Source organism: Cucurbita maxima, unplaced genomic scaffold (genome assembly GCF_002738345.1).
Source record: "Cucurbita maxima cultivar Rimu unplaced genomic scaffold, Cmax_1.0 Cma_Scf00004, whole genome shotgun sequence".
Classification (NCBI taxonomy): domain Eukaryota; kingdom Viridiplantae; phylum Streptophyta; class Magnoliopsida; order Cucurbitales; family Cucurbitaceae; genus Cucurbita; species Cucurbita maxima.
The window spans coordinates 2,803,818-2,822,091 of NW_019272020.1; the positions used below are offsets into that span (position 1 = coordinate 2,803,818).

An 18,274-nucleotide genomic window follows, 5' to 3' on the forward strand; every position below is an offset into this window, starting at 1 on the left:
TTTGTATTTATTTATTTATTTTTACAATTTAATAGCTTTATTATTTAATTTTTTGAACTTTAAAAACTTTTGAGGAGGATGATGGATGCGTTTGAGATATAATTGAAGTAATCGTGAGGAAGGCTGTGCTCTCGCGGGCGCGGGATTGAAGGCATGTATGAGTAATAGCGCCTTTCTATCGCAAGCAATTTCTGTGGAATCTTCGCCACCAGAAATGGAAGCTTTGAGCACAAATGCATCAGTTCCTTCCCCGAAGTTTGAACCTGATATCGAGAAAATTAAGCGAACGCTCGTCCAGAAGGGTGTCCATCCCACTCCCAAAATCGTCCGCTCACTCTGCAAGAAAGAAATTCAGAAGCACAATCGCAAACTCAAGCGACTGGCCGAACGACAAAACGCTCAGTCGCCACCCCTTTCTGAGTCCCAGAAGCAGCTAATCGAGGAGGAAACTCATTTTCTGACGTTGAGAAGCGAGTACAAGGAGTTCTCTAAGGCCATTGAGGCTAGACCAGCCGGTGGCTTGATGGTCGGAAGGCCTTGGGAGAGACTGGAAAGAGTTAACCTTAAAGAGCATACCGGTTTTAGGACGGAGTACAATCGGGATAATCTGAAGAAGGAAAGTTTGAGAGAATTGAGGAAGCTGTTTGAGGCTCGTAAGCTCGAGGAATTGCAGTGGGTTTTAGACGACGATGTGGAACTGAAGGAAGAGTGGTTGGGTAGTGAAAATGGTCATTCTGACGCCGTGAAACGGAGGCGCGGCGACGGAGAGGTTATTCGGTTCCTTGTTGATAGGTTTGTATTGGTTAAGTTCGGTCTCTAATCAAATACCGACGACTATGAAATGTTCGATAACTCAAGATAGCAACGTTACTATTTTCAGGCTTAGTTCGAGACCAATTTCCATGAGAGATTGGAAATTCTCAAGGATGATGATACAGTCAGGATTGCAGTTTAATGAAGGTCAACTACTTAAAATTTTGGATTCTCTTGGTGCCAAGGGATGCTGGAAACAGGCCTTATCAGTGGTTGAGTGGGTGTACAATCTTAAAAGTCACAGCCATTCTAAAAGCAGGTAAGTTCCTTTATCCATACTGAATTACATATGTGAAAAACTAGACAGGCGAATGTTGTCTATTACCTTCTTTGTTGGAAACTTCCTCAATTTTGATTCATTTCTACTCATACATGTTTTGGTCAATGTATTAGTTTCATTTTTGAGTTCACTCATGAAGTCAGTGTTTTTCTGTTATTAAAGAACTTCTACCTTTTGCAGGTTTGTCTATACAAAACTTTTAGCTGTTCTTGGGAAGGCAAGGAAACCTCAGGAAGCCCTTCAGATATTTAATTTGATGAGAGTAATGTTGTAGTGCGTTTGTCCTTCATATTCCTTTCTTTTTTCTTTATGTATGTGATGTTGTTAGATATGATATAGTTATCTTATTCAGGGAGATGGCCAGATATATCCTGATATGGCTGCATATCACAGTATAGCTGTGACGCTGGGTCAAGCTGGTCTCTTGAAACAATTGCTGAAAATTATTGAATACATGAGGCAGCAACCGTCTAAAAAAGTTAGGAACATGTGCCGTAAATATTGGGATCCTGCAGTTGAACCTGACCTTGTTATATATAACGCTGTAAGATATCATATTTATGTAGCATTTTGACACGTCCTTAGAAATTCGACGTATTTAAAGGAATGCTAAAATACTCCACGTGTCATGAATTACTAGTAGTACTACCTTTTTTTCATTTTTCAGTCATTATACTAGTAGAAGTAGCTAATCCCCCTAAAATTACTGCCAGATTTTGAACGCATGCATTCCCACCCTTGAGTGGAAAAGTGTCTACTGGGTGTTCACACAATTGAGAAAGAATGGTTTAAAACCTAATGGAGCAACATATGGACTTTCTATGGAGGTACTTGCTGAATCCTATTTCTTGAATTGAACCTCTTGCTTCCCTTTTTTTTTTTTTTTCCCCCGTTTATTGGAGTATGGTGGTGCCTGAATGAGATTATGAATGGAGGCCGTGAGGTTAATACCCGAAAAGAGCTCTCTCTCGCACTTACACGCATACTTTGATTCGAAGTTATTGTTTTGAGATAGGATGGTATTTGTCTTTTGTATGCGCAGTCTATGCTTTTGCCTATTTATGTTCTTGCACTGAAGGGTTACATTACTGGTCAAGTATAAATTCAACCTCTCTCTCATTGGATTTGAACTAGGAGGAGAATATCAATTCTAAGAGGAATATCTGGGGTGAATCCTTTCATTCTAACCAATGTCTTAGAAGGATTAAGGTGGCCTTGAGTCTTTTCCTCTTGAAGAGTCTAGGCGTAAGCCTCGAGGTGGTATGAGGTGTAAGCTTCAAGTATTACTAAACATAATAGTCATATAAAAGTTTTTTAAAAAATGTTCAAATCGTCACTATTCAATCTTTTATTTTTTTTGAAGAATGAAGCAAATTAATATTATTCTTCTAAGAGGCATAGAGACTTAAAATCAAGAAAGTGATTAGTAGCCTTGGTCTCCAATCATGTTTATATTGAATCTCGAAATCATATCCAAGCAGTATAGTTAACCACCTCTAATGCTCGGCACTAACTAATCACTACAAATATTTGAACCTTCGCTCTTGGAAACTGTCTCCCAAGGAGATAGAGCAGAGGCCCATCAATTCTCCCAGTGTAAGTTAATTGAGTTGGTGACTTCTCCTTCTTCCTATCAGTGTATATAATAGCATATTATTTACTGCAGCTTTGCCCTTTTTTCTATTTTCTTGTGCTGATGACTAGTTAGACCCTCCACGATATTCTTGGAACGTTCCCTAGTAAGCTAGGATTGATGTTTTATTTTTTAATAAGTGGCAACTTGTCTGATGTCTTGAATGGATGAAAGTATGTCACTACATATTTGTCTGTCTTTGATATATTTGTAATTAAACCTTATGATACATGACTGTTGAAAGGTTATGCTGAAATCTGGAAAGTATGAGCAAGTTCACATGCTCTTTACAAAAATGAAGAATAGTGGGTCCACACTGAAGGCAAATACTTACAGAGGTAGTTTCATTAGCATGTTTTCTACAAATGGTGGTTGTCTGGACCCTTGACTTGATATATCTCTGACTTGTGACTGTAGTTCTTGTCAAAGCTTTTTGGGAGGAAGGAAATGTCAGTGGAGCTATTGAGGCAGTCAGGGACATGGAACAAAGAGGAGTAGTTGGATCTGCCAGTGTCTATTATGAACTAGCTTGTTGTCTATGCTACCATGGGAGGTGGCAAGATGCATTAGTAGAGGTGGGTTCCTCGTCAATACATATCTTTACTTATTTAGCATATGACATTTTAGGACCTTTGTTAAGAATCGTTTCTTTCTTTGATTCTAGAATCTATACATCCTGGCTTCAGTGAATTTATGTTCGACCTGCAATGATGGTTTTCTTTTCTTTCTTCTTCTTCTTCATGATTCTTGCAATAAATCTTTCCAAAAGGGTTGCAGCAATGTTTATAACAATTTAAAATCTAGGCATTATAATTATGCATTCAAATTTTGTGAAAAAACATCATCATATTTAGATTGTGTAACAATTGGATGTTGCACAATCTTGATTGTAACAATAGCAGGCTTGGAATTTCTTTTCTCATTATTAAATGTGGCTGCAGGTGGAAAAAATGAAAACACTATCACACATGAAACCTTTGGTGGTGACCTTTACTGGCATGATCTTATCTTCCTTTGATGGTGGACATATTGATGATTGTATATCTATTTTCGAGTACATGAAGCAAAAATGTGCGCCAAATATAGGAACCATAAACACCATGCTTAAAGTTTTTGGTCGAAATGATATGTTTTCTAAAGCTAAAGATTTATATGAAGAAATAAAGAGAAAAGCTGATCATTCCTCCCAGAGTAGTGCTGTTTCTTCTATAGTCCCAGATCAATATACGTATGACTCAATGCTTCAGGCAGCTGCGAGTGCACAGCAGTGGGAATATTTTGAGAATGTATACAGGGAAATGGCTCTATCGGGATACCGGCTTGATCAGAGTAAGCATGCAATGCTACTTGTGGAAGCATCAAGAGCTGGGAAGGTAAAATCTATTTTTATTTCATTGATCTAGATTCTAGAACCTTTAACCTGTACGACATGCAACTCAGTATTTGAAAACTGCATGCTAGTAGAACGCGTCAGGTGTTTGGTTATTTCTCGACATTGACCTTTTAATTTTATATCTTCCTTTATTTGTTGTGAAGTTATTCTTGAATGGATGGGCACCTGAACTAATATGCTTCAGTTTATCGATTTCAGTGGTATCTTTTAGATCATGCATTTGACACAATCTTGGAAGCTGGACAGATTCCCCATCCACTGTTGTTCACAGAAATGATATTGCAACTTACAACTCAAGATAACTATGAGCAGGCTATCACCTTAGTTAGGACCATGAGTTATGCTCCATTTCAAGTAAGTGAAAGGCAATGGACAGAGCTTTTTGAAGGTAACACGGACAGAATTTGTTGGAATAACTTGAAGAAACTATCGGATGCTCTTAGCGACTGTGATGCATCAGAAGCCACAGTCTCGAACCTGTCAAATTCGCTGCAATCTCTTTGCAAACGTGGCATACCAGAAAACACCTCCCAGTCTATAGCCAGTGACCATGATACAACGGATGGACTACAACTTCCTGGATCTGAAAACAAGAAGAATATGAAGCTTCACCTAGATCACGTCACTGATTGTTGTGAAGGGTCATTGGATATTATTCCTGTTAACCATGCAAGCTTGAACTGTGATTCAAAGATGCCCCCTTGGTCACTGAGTCTTTCTGATGGTGTTTTAGAAACTGGCAAGTTTTCAGATCGGTCCAACAATGAGCGCTCAACTTTTGATTTGCGTGATGACAGCGAAGATGATGAGGAAGAACTTAGCATGTTACTTGATGGATTTGATGATTCTTATGTTTCAAACTTGCCTTCTGTCGATGAAATACTGAAAACCTGGGAAGAGGAGAGGAAAAACGATGGGTTATATCTCCACCCTTAAATTAGTACACTTAAGTAGTGTCCCGTTTATTGTCCGTACATGGTACGTATTTACACGCTTTGCATATCCATAGCTTTAATAGTTAATAGTAAGGCAGCCTTTTTCCAAAACGCAGGAAAGAACGTTCTACGGATAATCATCCTCCCAAATGGAAGAGTATAGGATATAATAAAATATATAATATATAATATATAATATATAGTCTTCAAATTGGACATTTAAAGGGTAACGTGGACTTTTCCATTATTTTTTACTATTATTTTTCAAATTCTCAAGTAGCTTCGAGGAAGGGGAAACCCTGAGGACTACCGATTAACCTCGGCTTCTTCTGCGTGTCGAACCTCGGTGCTTTGATGAAGGACGATTCTTTCTTTGTGACTTGCCAATATCATCGACAGTGTCCGCCAGTAACCCTAATTCCTCGAAATGTCATCAATTGCCTCTAAACTTCCGGCCAAAGCTTTGGTGAGACTTCTCACTGTCGCTTCAAGACCATTGCTAGTTCGCTCCCTCAGCACCGTCTCCGAGGAACGAACCCAGAAACTCGAGAGGATCGCCGATGAGATGCTCGACCTTACTAAAATCGAACGGCACGACTATGCCATCCTCTTCCGGTTGAAAATGGGGTTGAACAAGTACGGGCCTGCAGTTTCTGGGCTAAGTGCACCAGGTTCAGCCGCCGCCGGATCTGCCTCTGCCGAAGCAAAGGAGGCTGAGAAAACCGTGTTTGATATAAAGCTCGAGAAATTTGATGCGGCGGCGAAGATCAAGATCATAAAGGAGGTAAGAACGTTCACCAGTTTGGGTCTGAAGGAGGCTAAGGATTTGGTGGAGAAGGTGCCCGTGGTGCTCAAGAAGGGAGTAACGAAGGATCAGGGAAACCCAATTATTGAAAAGCTTAAGGAATTGGGAGCCACTGCGGTACTGGAATGACTGTTTTTTCCCCCTCGTCATTTCGTTAGTTCTTTCTGGAGTAGAATAATGCTGCCATTTGTTTGAGTTCTCCACTGGATTTTCAATGAGAATCACTTCATTTCTGACGTTCTTAGGCGGACCTGAAGAATTTAACAAATTCATATTCCTCATGTAAACGAAGAGCATGAATCTGTTCTAATTGCTCTTCCTATCTCTCTACTCATGTGAAATGTCATGTATGAAAAATCTGTACTTTTAGTTTTGCACAACTTCCTTGAGGTGAGCCTGAGATTGTTGAAGAGCAATGAAACAATTCTCATTCCGCTACTTCCACCTTGGCCTTGTATTGTTGGCAAAAAGTTGTGAAAGAATTGGTCAATGGCAATGGATTCTTTTCATTGTGGCACCCTTCAGAATCAAAGGTTTCTAATCATCCATCTAGTTAATTGATTTTACTAATAAAATTCTCCTCTTGTTTTCCCTCAACAAACGAATTGGACCTTTCATAAGAACCCGAATACAATTCTAGCTGCCAAATTACGGATATTATGGAAACTTTTAAGAACATCCTCTTAGTCTTGAGTTTCTATAACATAGTATATGTTCAAAGCTCAAATCATGGTTTTATTAATCTTGTAGTGTCATGGTCGGTTGCTTATCGAACAAAAGTATAGCAATGAGATTTCTTTTTTTATCACTAATAAATGATGGTGTTCATTTCCTCCGGTTGAGGAGGTTCATACCTGCAGAAACGCTTCGATCAGCAATTCAGTTGTCCTTTATTTTCCAAAACCGCGATCATGTTTAATCTCGCTTATACCTGCTGGACACACCATTCAAGTCAAGATGTTAGCTCTTTTGGCTGCTCTGTTTCAAAGTAGGGTGAGTATCTTACCTACTTCAGTGATTAGAATAATAGAGAAGGGAGAGATATTCAAGAAAACCTGTACTCAAACGCCACCGAGAAAGCACAATTGGGTTGAGAAACTTCTTCTCAGCTGTGTATTGGGTGAACAGAAAATCTTAATTTACAAATTCGATTTGTCTTAGAATCATCAAGACATGTCGAGAAAACACCCTTTTTAAGATTAAGTACGCATCTCTCTCTCTCCAAAATCCTTTACTCTTTGTTTGATTTGAAAATCACATTACCGACATACACTTCTGATGATACGATCCCCAGAAGCCGTCTTTCTCACAAGGCAATCATATTCTGCAGATTTACAACGCTAACAATATCTACAGTTTAGTTACAATCACTTGCACATGGAAATGCAGCAGCCAGCAGCACCTTCATCTTCTCAGAATACATTGCCTACAGTTGTCATTGCAAAGTTTTGTTATCTGCCAAAATAAATAAAAGGGAGCGAAAAGAAAAGGGTCAAGTGACAGAAAAATCAATAGGCTTGAATTTTCCTTCTCATGGTTGTTTCGTAACATACAAGTCCAATAATGCCAGACATCCATGCAATAAAAGCAATCCAATAATGCCAGACATCAATGCTATAAAAACAAGTGCTAAATGATATAAATCGCAAGATGGTGAACATGGTGAATAACAAAAGATCTTCATTAAATTTTCAATCTCAAGTATGGGATCATTGATGGAAGAACCCAAACTAACTGGGTCAATATCCAAGCGATTTGATCATGAGGGGTTGTGAAGTGGAAGGTAGCCATTAACATCTAAATATTGCAGACCGCAAGGAAACAAAAAGTGAATGAAGAAATTTTCTTAAAACGTAATCAAAGATACCAATGGTTAATATATGATAAGCTTTTCGTTGTAAGTTTAGATTAATTGATGAAAATATTATAACACATGTACATATGTGAATGTACAGTGTCCTAATTAAACAAGATATGCAGGAGCATTAAGTACGTAGTAATTTATGACTGAAGCAGTTCGTTACATTACCTTGGAGAAGAACCTTCTGAACAGGACTTCTACTAGGGAATGTTCTGCACTCCAACGCCTTCATTGCTGCTTCAGCAAAAACTTGTGCTGATTCAGCTTCAGCCTCTGCTTCTTCTGCTTCCCTTGCTGCCCTTTCAGCCTCTGCAATGGCAGCCTCTGCCTCAGCTACTGCACGTGCAGCAGCTATAGCTGCCTCCTCTGCAGTCATTACCTTCATCTTTGAAAGTTCCGAGTCAACTTGGGATTTAGTGATGATTTTGACTTCACTCTTCTCGGCCTTTGAAGAATCCAAGTGCTTGTTCTCAAGGAGTAACAATGGAACATTTCTTCTTCCAGATAAGGCAGAATTTGGAGCAATTCTGTACTTATGCTTTACCTACCCAAACAAAATCCATATAAATGATCTAATAGCAAATTTCAGCATTACCATTCATTTGCCAGCGTCAAGTCCACCATTATCTTTGTGATTTTTTTTTAACGAATTCCGTATTACTTGCATCATAATTTACAACGGTGCCTTGAGTTATCAATATATCGGACTTTTAACTTCTCAGAATGAAAAGGAAAATAATACTCTAATTTGAGCATAATAGATCATCCTCCAGAAATGTTTTCTGAAATTGTGCTTTCAATGAAATACTCTAGCATCAGGGTCCATTAAACCCCTCATCCATCACAATCTCACTAAGCAAACTCTTTTTGAAGATATTTGATACTAGTTATGGTTCCACAACAGATCTCGTTCAAAGTTGAGAGAAACGAGACCAGCCTTTAAATGTAGAGCCACAATTTGGACAAAGTAGGGACACATAAAACAAAGAAGGCATAGCACTTGTAGCTGGCAGAGTCCATCGATATGCCATGTCACACATCTAATCCTCCTTGGGAAAATGGCTGCAAAAAATTGGTGCAAGTTTCTTATTTGATCACTGAACAAGAGAACGCCGTCTATAGGGGGATAAGTTCAGGAAAAGGAAAACCAAGCACCTACTACAAAGCTTCCTCTTCTTATTGTCTTCACACATATTGGGCTGGGCCTGGAATATAACATATGTCACACTTTGGGAAGAAGGGCACAACATAGGTGAGGATGTATTCGCCTGTTTTCGATACTAGACACGTATGAGGTTATAGGTAGATTGAGATGTCACCTATCGCGAGAGACGACTCCTCCATACCTGTTAGACTTCTCCAAAGTCTGATATATATGAGGACACCCCTACTTATGCGAAGGAAGCGCAATGACCACATGGATCTTAGAAGTAGGAAACGAGAGACTAAGTGTGCCCTAAAACCCGTATACACCTTCATGCCACTTACATCCTTGGAATAGGAGTACGTAGGGTATATGAACCTTAAGAGCCTAAGAGGACTAGAAATGAACCCAAGTCATGGAATTGGCGACTTTAGGATTCTAATTGAGCACATAGCTTAAGAAACATTGACTAGAAGAAGTTTTGGTGAGAGCCTATATGTAGAATTTTTATACTCATTTCCCACGACAGTTGCACGACCGTTGATTAGTGTAACGTAGAAATTGTTGTGGGATCTAGAGGGGTTTATTTAGGGTTTGTAAAGGAATGAGGGATGTGGATATTTTGGAGTGAAGCTGAGGCTTGTAGGAGAGAAAGTTGGTCTCTCTCAAATGTGCCGGAAGTTATCTTGTTCTGTAGAGTTTTCTTTGTGATTTCTATCTTGATTTCCTTTTCTTAATTGTAAGGACGTGTTGAATCTCTTCATTATAGGTTAGAAATCGTAAGGACTCCATTCTTGGGATGGCAAGCACTGTTGCGATTAGTTCTTTTACATACACCAAGGCTGCCCTTGCTCCTCACTGACCCAACGCCTAATGAAAAAAGAAATAGGTTTTTAGTTTTGCATTAAAAATGCCACAACCCCCACAACGTAGGACCATCCTCAACAACAAACGACCGCTCAATTTTCAGTAAAAAAGGAACCGAGAAATTTACCATGGATCGTTTTAGCTACTGCAAGCTTGTTGGTCTTAGGCGTATCTATGAACTGGTCCCTTTTCATTAGTTCAATGAGTGGCCACAAAATGTATCCATTATCCTTTATAAATTTTCTTTAGTACCCACTTAAACCAAGGAACTACGTTAATTCTTTCGACATTATTGAAACACACGAGACACGCAAGGATTGATTTTTGTGCTGATCAGCTGATACCCCATACTTCGTAATATATGACTGAGGTACTCCAGATCCATTTAGGCAAACACACATTTTCTGGAGGTCAGCATACAGACTTTGATCATGAGGCAATGCATCTAAGTGCTGGGCACAAGAATCCAGACTAGGGCTACAAACCAAAATGCCACTAAAAAAACACAAACAAATCACCTCAAATAACACCTCGTCATCAAGCATGACCTGTCTACTAACGCATGGACTTGTGTCCCATTGATAAAATCTCAATTCAAAGAATTTGTTTCCCCAACCAAACAATTTCAAGAACCGACTGCCAAGAGGATTACTCAAACAGCAGGGGTCACACGATTTTGAGTGGTATGCTCCCTCCTACTAGCAACTAGAACCGGCTTACCCCTTTCCCCCTCCCCTTTTGATTTATTTTTTTTACATTGTAGTTTCAAACCTTACTTTCCCCCTAGACATTCCACACGAACACTCCCCATGGACTGACACACTCTCATGCATAAAAGTTCAAAAAACATCCTTCCAATTACCCTAACTATTCTATAATTCTCTAAGCCACTGCTCCTTCACACCTTCCTCCTAGCAAAGACATTAGCACAGGCTTACCAGTCATATTCAATTAGCTTTATGGCTCAACAGTCTCGAGACTTGAAAGCAGCTAGAATAATTGTTGTTCCATACAATTTCTGGATTATAGTAGGAGAACTACCTTTATCAACTTTCCATTTGCAGTCATATGCTTTAATTTTGTTGAAAGGAGTTTTTTAAGGTTTGGTGGGGCCCAGTAATGTTCCTGCACAAAGAACAAATGAAAACTTCAAATTTTATAGAACCATTTTTGTCAACGAAAAAACAATCATGTAGAGGCATCAAGGTAAGATGGAACTGAGAATTGCATAAACTAGGGTCATAAAATTTTCTGAATTCATCTATACTTGTTTAAATGTGTGACTTCAAATGACCAGAGTACACAATTTGATAGGGACTTAAATTATGAATAAAAAAGACCCAGGAACTGAAAGTTATATAACTAAGTACCCAATCTTAGAGATGATAAAACTGCGTGAAAGAAGTGAATTAGATAAACAAGAGGAAAACCTTTTTGAAATCTCCTGGGTTTTTGTTAGATGTCTTATCACTCTTTTTGTTCCTTTCCTCCTCTTTTAATGAAAAGCTCTTTCTTATTTTAGACACACACACACACACACAGAGGCTAGCATGTAAAGCTATAAACAGATCAATAAATCACATTTTAGTAGACTTTTGACTGATTGGCATCCCTTCCACAGAAAGAAAATGACATATAACAGGAGGTCATAGCAATTACAACACTAAGGTCTTGATAATTGTCCATTCTGCGCACAAGAAATAATGAAGGACACAGCAGTGAATACAAAGGTAGGCAGGAAAGGTAAGATCTTTACTGAACATACAAAATTGCAAACATTTGGATTCAAATGTGTTATGCATTAGCACCTCTATGTACAGAGCAATTGCAGCCCGGTCAGAACCTCTTGGCTCCTTTAAGTTGTTAATTGCCTCTGATATAAGTCTGTCCAATCTACACCATGCAAAAGAGGTCGTATAAATCAATTCAAATCAGGAAAGGAAGGATGAAGCACCTGCAGCATCCAATGAAAGACTAATTCTAGAGCATGCTGCTTAAAAATCATGTCTGATGGATAAAAATCAATTTGACAATTATATTTTCACATGCTGAATGAGATGAAAGATCGCTTAGATCATTAACGTGTCATTTCTTAGGTCAAGATAACTACCATAGAGGCAAGATGTAAGATTATAGAGCCAAAAAAATATCTCTTGTTCCCTCATCTGATTACAGGAAAGCTGAACAAAAAAATTGAAGAACTATTGCCTCCAAAAAAGATAAGGAAAAAAAAACTAAATTTGAGTGGCACTAAATGCAATAAAGCCAAGGGGCATGGTGATGCATTAGAAAAGTTGTACTTGTGCGTGTGTGCGTGCTCACGCTTGAGGCAATGACTTCTAATTGTAGCATCTTTGGTGCATGTCATTGGCTAAAAATTATTTAATCATTAATCATCAATTTACTGTGAGTTCAAAAATACCAAGATTTACTTTACTAGAAAATTTAGCTAGCTATGCGCTATGGTATTTGATATTTTTAATTAGACTATGTGAACCCAGATAACAATTTGTTATGCAACAATCACAATAAATATCTGACTATTTCACCCTGGAACAAAAATGATTCACATGACCAGCTGCCATGAGACCTTGCTAGTGGCTCTTTTGGGCCATTAGTGCGAGTTGTTCCATTCGAAATTGCAAGTGGCTTAGCGTCAACAATCTCCTCATTCTGAAGCACGGTGCTTAGAGCCATAGGATTATCATGATGTTTTAGGGCCAAGGAATTCTTTTTAAGTGCGAGCTTGGCTTTTTGCCTAGACCCCCATATTGCAGTAACATTTATATTTCTCCACTTATCCTGTTCAGAGCCAAAATTAGATTGAAAAATAATTAAATGTTTCAGTAAACCAAGCACTGTGTTTCCAAGTAGAATATGAAAGAAAAACTCAACATGGGATGCTTGGTGAATTTCTACATCCTGTGACTCAATTACTCTGGTGATTGAACAAGAACTAGGGGGCGGGGTGAGGCACCTTGAGATCCACATTTGAGCGTTGATGCAAAATTGAGCTGAACTCAGGATCCGTGAGTATTGTGCGCCATTTGCCTGCTCCATGCTTGATCACTCCTGCTTTAAGGGCAGCTTCTTCTTCAGCTGTCCATTTTTGCTTTGGCGCACCCATTTGCAAATGTCCACTCGACACTGCAACAATTTTTGCAGCATTTGTAGCGTACACCATTAAGCAATCAAATCAATTCATGGAAAACATATCACTGGCCAGTAAATAATTCAATTGTTTACAAGAAAGAGAGAGAGTTTTCAAAGTACATGAAATTGCTCATAAGAGGTTTTCAGCGCAAATTTGATCGATTTCAGAGCAAAAAGAACAAAATGGTCGATCAAATGGATGAGTGGGTAGACAGAGCTTTCATGTAAAAAATGTTTCGTCCTTCATGGAAGAGGAAACGTGATTTTAGCACCTTGTAAAGTTATTGATCGAACAAAGAGAGTTGCAACATTATTTCTACCCAGTAATTCAAATTGCTAGGCATATCTAATCAATTTTCTCTCTGAAGAGGTCCGAGATTGTTGTGCCTCAAAAATAGTTCGATTTCCACCGTACAATTCATTGAAACCGAAAAACGCAAAACAGATACTTGAACAAACAGAACTGAATCAAAATTCTATATCTTCTTACCTTAAAAGAAAATAGGGAAGAACAGAATATCGTAGCTGGGCTAACTTTCGAGATAAACAAAGCCCGCTGCTTAAACCATTTTCTGTCGTTCAGATTGTCCTAAAGATTTCCTGGCAATTTGCGAGTGCGTGTCCGATCGGAAGAAAGATCCGCCAAGAAGTGGGCAAATTATTTTGACGACGAGAAATTTAGCGAACACATCGTCGAAACTACACGAATCTTGGGAGGAACAAACGATAGAAATAAAGAATGGAGCGGAAATTGCTTTCGAGAGCAGAGAAAAGGTAGGAAATTGAAATTGGAACAGTATCTATTTATCTGTCATAATAATTCAATCAGACCCTCGTTTGAAGCAAATCACTGCCAATTGGAGTTAGCGGGTAAAGTAAAGCTGCATAGCTCCAATTGTCGATTAAACGTATATTATAACCACAAAAACACATACAAATTAAGGAAACTAATTAATAAATTTTTAATCAACATTTGATGTTCTGACTTTCTATATCATTTCATTTTGAAAACAGATTGGAATGTCGGAGTGAGAGATATAATGTTGGATATTGGGGAGAGCTAGTAGACAATGGCGTAGGAGTGTCGTAATATTGTCGTGTAGACAAAAAAATACTTACTATAATAAGTTATTCCAAGTATACTGCTACCAGATATTGTCGATTTTTGTCTATCACGTATCATCATCAACTCACATTTTTAAAAAACGCCTACTAGAGAGATGTTTCCACACCCTCGTTCGTCCCCTCTAAGAATAGCTACCTCTTTCTAGAGGTTTAAAATAAGAAATTGTAGGTGAGGTTTAAGGCATAGTTATATGTCACCTTATTTGAATGGCAGTACTCTATCTATTGAGAGTTTTGTCGAGTTGAATTCCAGTACAACACAAACGTAAGAACCTTTAATAAAATTCAGTTAAACGTTAGATCATTCTATTGATTTTTTTAGATCCATAAGAAAAGGTTCAAACTCCGTACAACTAATTTTTTCACTAAATCTTAATGACATGAATCTCGTTAAGCATGTCCACTCAACAATACGTGCAATGTTATTTTCTATAATGTTATAATGTGATGTTATTTTGTAGGTAAGTATATGTCGTGAAATTTTAAAGGTGCGAGCGTCTAATTGAATTGTGTTTAAGATGACTTAAGTTATATGAATGTTGTCATTTTGATAAATTATTTAATATTTTTTTTTATATATATATATGAGTCAATTACTCGAACATTAGTAATAAATTAAATATATAATCGTAAATTAATTTTATGATTAAATTATGTCACAATTTAACTAAATCTAAGAATTGAAGTTTGAAGTAAATAGTTACTTTACGAGAGTGATTTCAACCAACTTATAAACAAACCCCTTTTTGCTTTATTATTAATTATTATTTTATCTTTGCTTATTTTATATATGTTTTCGTATTATTTTAAAGGCGCTCGCAGATGCATTTTCGACAAGTTTTAAAGAAAACAACCGCGTAAATCTCTTCTCCGTCGTTCGAAGGATAATCGAGTTGGAACTGTGTTCGTTACGGGGGACGAGCTAGACGGAAAACTAGTTTTCGCGTCCAATTTTGTTCATCGACGGATGGCTAATTCATTGCAGCGGATCTGGAGCAACAGTCGTGCTCTTCGTGGTACTGTGGCTCCTCTCTGCAGGTCATTTTCTTCCGATTCCTTGGTTCAATTGAAGCCCGGCGAGATCGGTATGGTCTCTGGAATTCCAGACGAACACCTTACCAGAAGGGTAATAGCCCAGGCATTCATTTTCTGTACTTTTTATCAATGAGTTTCTGATTGCTTGCGTTTTTGTTTAATTTCGAGGGATCGGGTTATTGGATGGTAAAGATGTTTTTTTGGGGATTAGGTATTCTTATACCCGTCTGATTGGGAATTCTTGCTTGCTTTTAGCTGGGCCTTTTTTGATTGGTCTAGTAGCTAAACCCATTAGGTGCTACTTTGTTAATACTATGTCGAAATGTAGACGGCTCCGATTAGGAGATGGAAATATCCGGTTTATTTTTCACTACGACATTACCATTGGTGTTGATAGTCTACTGATACCCAAAAAGTTGATTAAAATAAGGTTAAAGTTTGTAGAGGAGCCCAAGGTTCAATCACAAAGAACAACTGCACATTTCGTTTTTCGTTTTTACACTATTGCTATCGGTTGCCCTCTCTCTCAAGATCCTAATCAGTTTCTTGGCAAAAATCTTTTTTTTTTTTTTTTTTTTTTTTTTTTTTTTTTTTTTTTTTTTTTTTTATGTTGATTTAACAAAAGGTTTGATCAATTACTATCTCACAGTCTCTTTAAGTTACTCAGGACCAATTGTTGAATCATCCATTTTTTTGGCATGAAATTTTTTTTCTTTTAAATGTTTTGGACTATTGAACTTTGCCATGTATTGAGGTTTAATCTTGTAATTCTAATATGCCGAGCCATGGCATTGAATTTTCCTGTTGTATTAATCTTTTTCTATAGGACCATCTCAATTCATTTATCTTCCTATTATGAAATTATATCAGGTTGTAATTTACTCTCCTGCTAGAACTGCATCCCAGCAAGGATCAGGCAAGGTTGGCAAGTGGAAAATCAATTTTATGTCAACACAAAAGTATGAACCTTCTTTTCTTTCTTTTTCCTGAGTTTTATTTTTTTAAAAATCGGAAATTGTTGCTTCATTAGTTAAAAGAAATTTGAACTTAGTTCTAGGAGATTCCTAGGTGCTTGAGTAAAATATTGTGCACAACATGTTTTACTGGGTAAACTTCAAGTGCCTAAAAGTTAATGATCCTTGTTCTCGTACTTTCAACAGTTGGGAGTTTTTCCCCTTATAATTTTTGCCTTGTTTTTACTTTTGTTTCTCTGCTCAGGCACTTCTTTTCCGTATTGCCTGTGTGTAATATTTCATTTATTTTCATAAAAGATCGGCTTCTCATTTGAAAAAAGGAAAATACACAAACAGAAGGGTAAATAGTTTTTCTATGCTTATTGACATGTTTGTAGGTGGGAAAACCCATTGATGGGGTGGACTTCTACTGGGGACCCTTACGCCAACGTAGGGGATTCAGCACTGTCTTTTGATAGTGAGGAAGCTGCAAAGGAATTTGCTGACAAACATGGATGGGAATATGTGGTAATGCTTTGTTTAACCATTTAGAAAGAAAAAAAAATATATTCTTGTAATTTCTTTATGTAGTTTGAGTTGCCATATCTTAGGTTAGTTATTAACTTTGTTATTTTTCCACTGTCAGTATCCTCCAAATATGTAACAATTATAGTTGTTGGTGTTGATTAATTGTCCATAAATTCTAATATATTCTTTTTACCATAGATCTTCGCTTTTCCACAAGGTTAAAACAATGCGTTCTAATTCTAAATAAATATAACTAAAATGAAATTGCCCTTGGACATGGTTGTGAATATGTTTCTTCAGAATAACAAATGTGTTTCACGATTTCTGCATTTGGGCTATGATATGGCGTTTGAAGACAGTGGAAATGAATTCTGTTTTTTAACATCCTAGTGTTAGTTTAAAGCTAAAACTTTGGAAATTTTGAGAGGAGAAATTTGAGGGGAGAAATGGTAGTTCTTCTTCCAAATTTGGTCCATTAGATGCAGAGAGTTCATTCCTTATTTAGCATTCAGTTGACATTGCATTACAGTTTTATCATCATCGGACTCCGGAGAGTGGACTCTTAAAGGACTTCTTTTTCTTTTTAATTGTTTCCTTCATGTTCAGATTTAGGGATCACTTTTCTGGCCTGCATATAATCAAACTGAGGGTTAATTTCTAATTCTTCGTTGATTTTTTGTTTTTTCTCTCTCTCCTTTTTGCAGGTTAAGAAGCGCCACACACCACTTTTGAAGGTTTGAGATTCTTTCCCATTATTTTAACTTTGTTGAGCTTGTATTTTGTCTATACTTCTGTGAATGTTATTTGGAAGAAGAGGGGGGAGGAGTGGTTTGCTGGCCCTCCATAGTGTTCACATTGAACCGTAGATTGATTCGTCCCTTGAGCTCTCTGGCAGTTGTGCAAACTTCAACTATTTTCTTGGAATGATCCTCTTGTGTTAAATTTCATTCTTTTATCTTATGCAACTTCTTTCATAATCTTTTAGAGTTCCGCTGGCATTTTATTGTATCCTCCGATTTTTGTGGCCTTCAGGGCATTTGGTATGGGAATTGTAAATCCTTTTTGCAATCTAGAGTCTTCTTGTGGCTAGTTTAGGGGAGCTCAGTGTCAGTTTCCAATTGGTACCAGTAGTTATTTCTTATTATATGCTAATTCCTTCCCAGATGACTTGATATCAGTTTTCATTGTTACGACTGGAGTAGTTTAGATGCCCTACCAGCTCAGATTTCCTTTTAGATACATGAGGAAGAAGGAGGATGAAGATCTTGCTATTGGTTTGAAGTTAATCATGTTAAAATTCCAGTAATGAAGGGATTTTGATGCTGCTTGGTTTCTTAATGTCATCTAACCCTTGGATGTCTTTAGTTCGCCGGGAGAACCCAAAATAAAGAAACAGAAACTTATAACCCTCTGTTTTGACTGCAGGTGAAGGCATATGCGGACAATTTCAAGTGGAAGGGCCATCCTGAAGCCAAGGAGGCTTAAACCTTATTCTTCACTCTTTCTCGTCTAGTTGGAGGCGGAACAGACTGGAGGGTTTGTGTAGTTCATTTCGTTGCTTATTTTTGAGCAAGTTGGTTATAATAAGTGGGAACGGTGGTGTTTACTCACTTGACCTTGTAACTTTTGTTTTCTTTACGTTACCATTACAGAACATCGAATTAAGTTCGTATGCATTTAAAGCAGTGGTAATTAACTTGTGGAACCCTTTTGACTTCTTCACTATTTATATACGAAACAATTGCCAAA

General features: G+C 37.6%; 4 protein-coding genes across 6 annotated transcripts; 3 read left to right on the top strand and 1 right to left on the bottom strand.

The window, feature by feature from the left end:
- The first annotated feature begins 44 nt into the window (after window positions 1–44).
- Window positions 45–5,165, top strand: LOC111477629 (pentatricopeptide repeat-containing protein At5g67570, chloroplastic). The gene is made up of 9 exons (XM_023121492.1): window positions 45–792; window positions 881–1,072; window positions 1,274–1,355; window positions 1,446–1,637; window positions 1,807–1,920; window positions 2,971–3,064; window positions 3,144–3,301; window positions 3,668–4,099; window positions 4,318–5,165. Exons 1-9 carry the CDS (start codon window positions 158–160, stop codon window positions 5,053–5,055), a joined length of 2,637 nt encoding a protein of 878 aa, XP_022977260.1. The 5' UTR covers window positions 45–157; the 3' UTR covers window positions 5,056–5,165.
- A 125-nt stretch (window positions 5,166–5,290) lies between these two features.
- LOC111477630 (50S ribosomal protein L7/L12-like) lies at window positions 5,291–6,313 on the top strand. Its single transcript, XM_023121493.1, has 2 exons — window positions 5,291–5,403; window positions 5,434–6,313. Exon 2 carries the CDS (start codon window positions 5,482–5,484, stop codon window positions 5,986–5,988), a length of 507 nt encoding a protein of 168 aa, XP_022977261.1. The 5' UTR covers window positions 5,291–5,403; window positions 5,434–5,481; the 3' UTR covers window positions 5,989–6,313.
- Window positions 6,314–6,949: 636 nt separating this feature from the next.
- LOC111478073 (telomere repeat-binding factor 2-like) lies at window positions 6,950–13,726 on the bottom strand. 3 transcript variants are annotated; one of them, XM_023122160.1, is made up of 7 exons: window positions 13,375–13,726; window positions 12,627–12,878; window positions 12,322–12,533; window positions 11,540–11,624; window positions 10,773–10,856; window positions 7,889–8,264; window positions 6,950–7,285 (listed from the first exon to the last, which is right to left on the bottom strand). In XM_023122160.1, the coding sequence occupies exons 2-7, from the start codon at window positions 12,789–12,791 to the stop codon at window positions 7,272–7,274; spliced, it is 936 nt and encodes a 311-aa protein (XP_022977928.1). In that variant the 5' UTR covers window positions 12,792–12,878; window positions 13,375–13,726; the 3' UTR covers window positions 6,950–7,271. The 3 variants fall into 3 exon arrangements, with proteins under 3 accessions (XP_022977928.1, XP_022977927.1, XP_022977930.1); XM_023122159.1 differs by having other exon boundaries at window positions 6,950–7,314; window positions 13,375–13,724; XM_023122162.1 differs by having other exon boundaries at window positions 6,950–7,314; window positions 12,709–12,878; window positions 13,375–13,717.
- A 1,076-nt stretch (window positions 13,727–14,802) lies between these two features.
- Window positions 14,803–18,250, top strand: LOC111477781 (NADH dehydrogenase [ubiquinone] iron-sulfur protein 4, mitochondrial-like). Its single transcript, XM_023121669.1, has 5 exons — window positions 14,803–15,135; window positions 15,915–16,003; window positions 16,396–16,525; window positions 17,230–17,259; window positions 17,951–18,250. Exons 1-5 carry the CDS (start codon window positions 14,977–14,979, stop codon window positions 18,008–18,010), a joined length of 468 nt encoding a protein of 155 aa, XP_022977437.1. The 5' UTR covers window positions 14,803–14,976; the 3' UTR covers window positions 18,011–18,250.
- The last annotated feature ends 24 nt before the right edge of the window (window positions 18,251–18,274 follow it).

Bases quoted from the DNA above. Each gene is read 5' to 3' on its own strand.
- LOC111477629 (XM_023121492.1), top strand. From the start codon at position 158: ATGAGTAATAGCGCCTTTCTATCGCAAGCAATTTCTGTGGAATCTTCG. The intron at 1,073-1,273 runs GTAAGTTCCTTT...TACCTTTTGCAG, and splicing joins CACAGCCATTCTAAAAGCAG to GTTTGTCTATACAAAACTTT. The intron at 3,065-3,143 runs GTAGTTTCATTA...TTGTGACTGTAG, and splicing joins GAAGGCAAATACTTACAGAG to TTCTTGTCAAAGCTTTTTGG.
- LOC111477630 (XM_023121493.1), top strand. From the start codon at position 5,482: ATGTCATCAATTGCCTCTAAACTTCCGGCCAAAGCTTTGGTGAGACTT.
- LOC111478073 (XM_023122159.1), bottom strand. From the start codon at position 12,791: ATGGAGCAGGCAAATGGCGCACAATACTCACGGATCCTGAGTTCAGCT. The intron at 12,534-12,626 runs GTTGAGTTTTTC...GGCTCTGAACAG, and splicing joins AAATTCACCAAGCATCCCAT to GATAAGTGGAGAAATATAAA. The intron at 7,315-7,888 runs GTAATGTAACGA...TTATTTTGGCAG, and splicing joins TCAGAAGGTTCTTCTCCAAG to ATAACAAAACTTTGCAATGA.
- LOC111477781 (XM_023121669.1), top strand. From the start codon at position 14,977: ATGGCTAATTCATTGCAGCGGATCTGGAGCAACAGTCGTGCTCTTCGT. The intron at 15,136-15,914 runs GTAATAGCCCAG...AAATTATATCAG, and splicing joins ACGAACACCTTACCAGAAGG to GTTGTAATTTACTCTCCTGC. The intron at 16,004-16,395 runs GTATGAACCTTC...ACATGTTTGTAG, and splicing joins AATTTTATGTCAACACAAAA to GTGGGAAAACCCATTGATGG.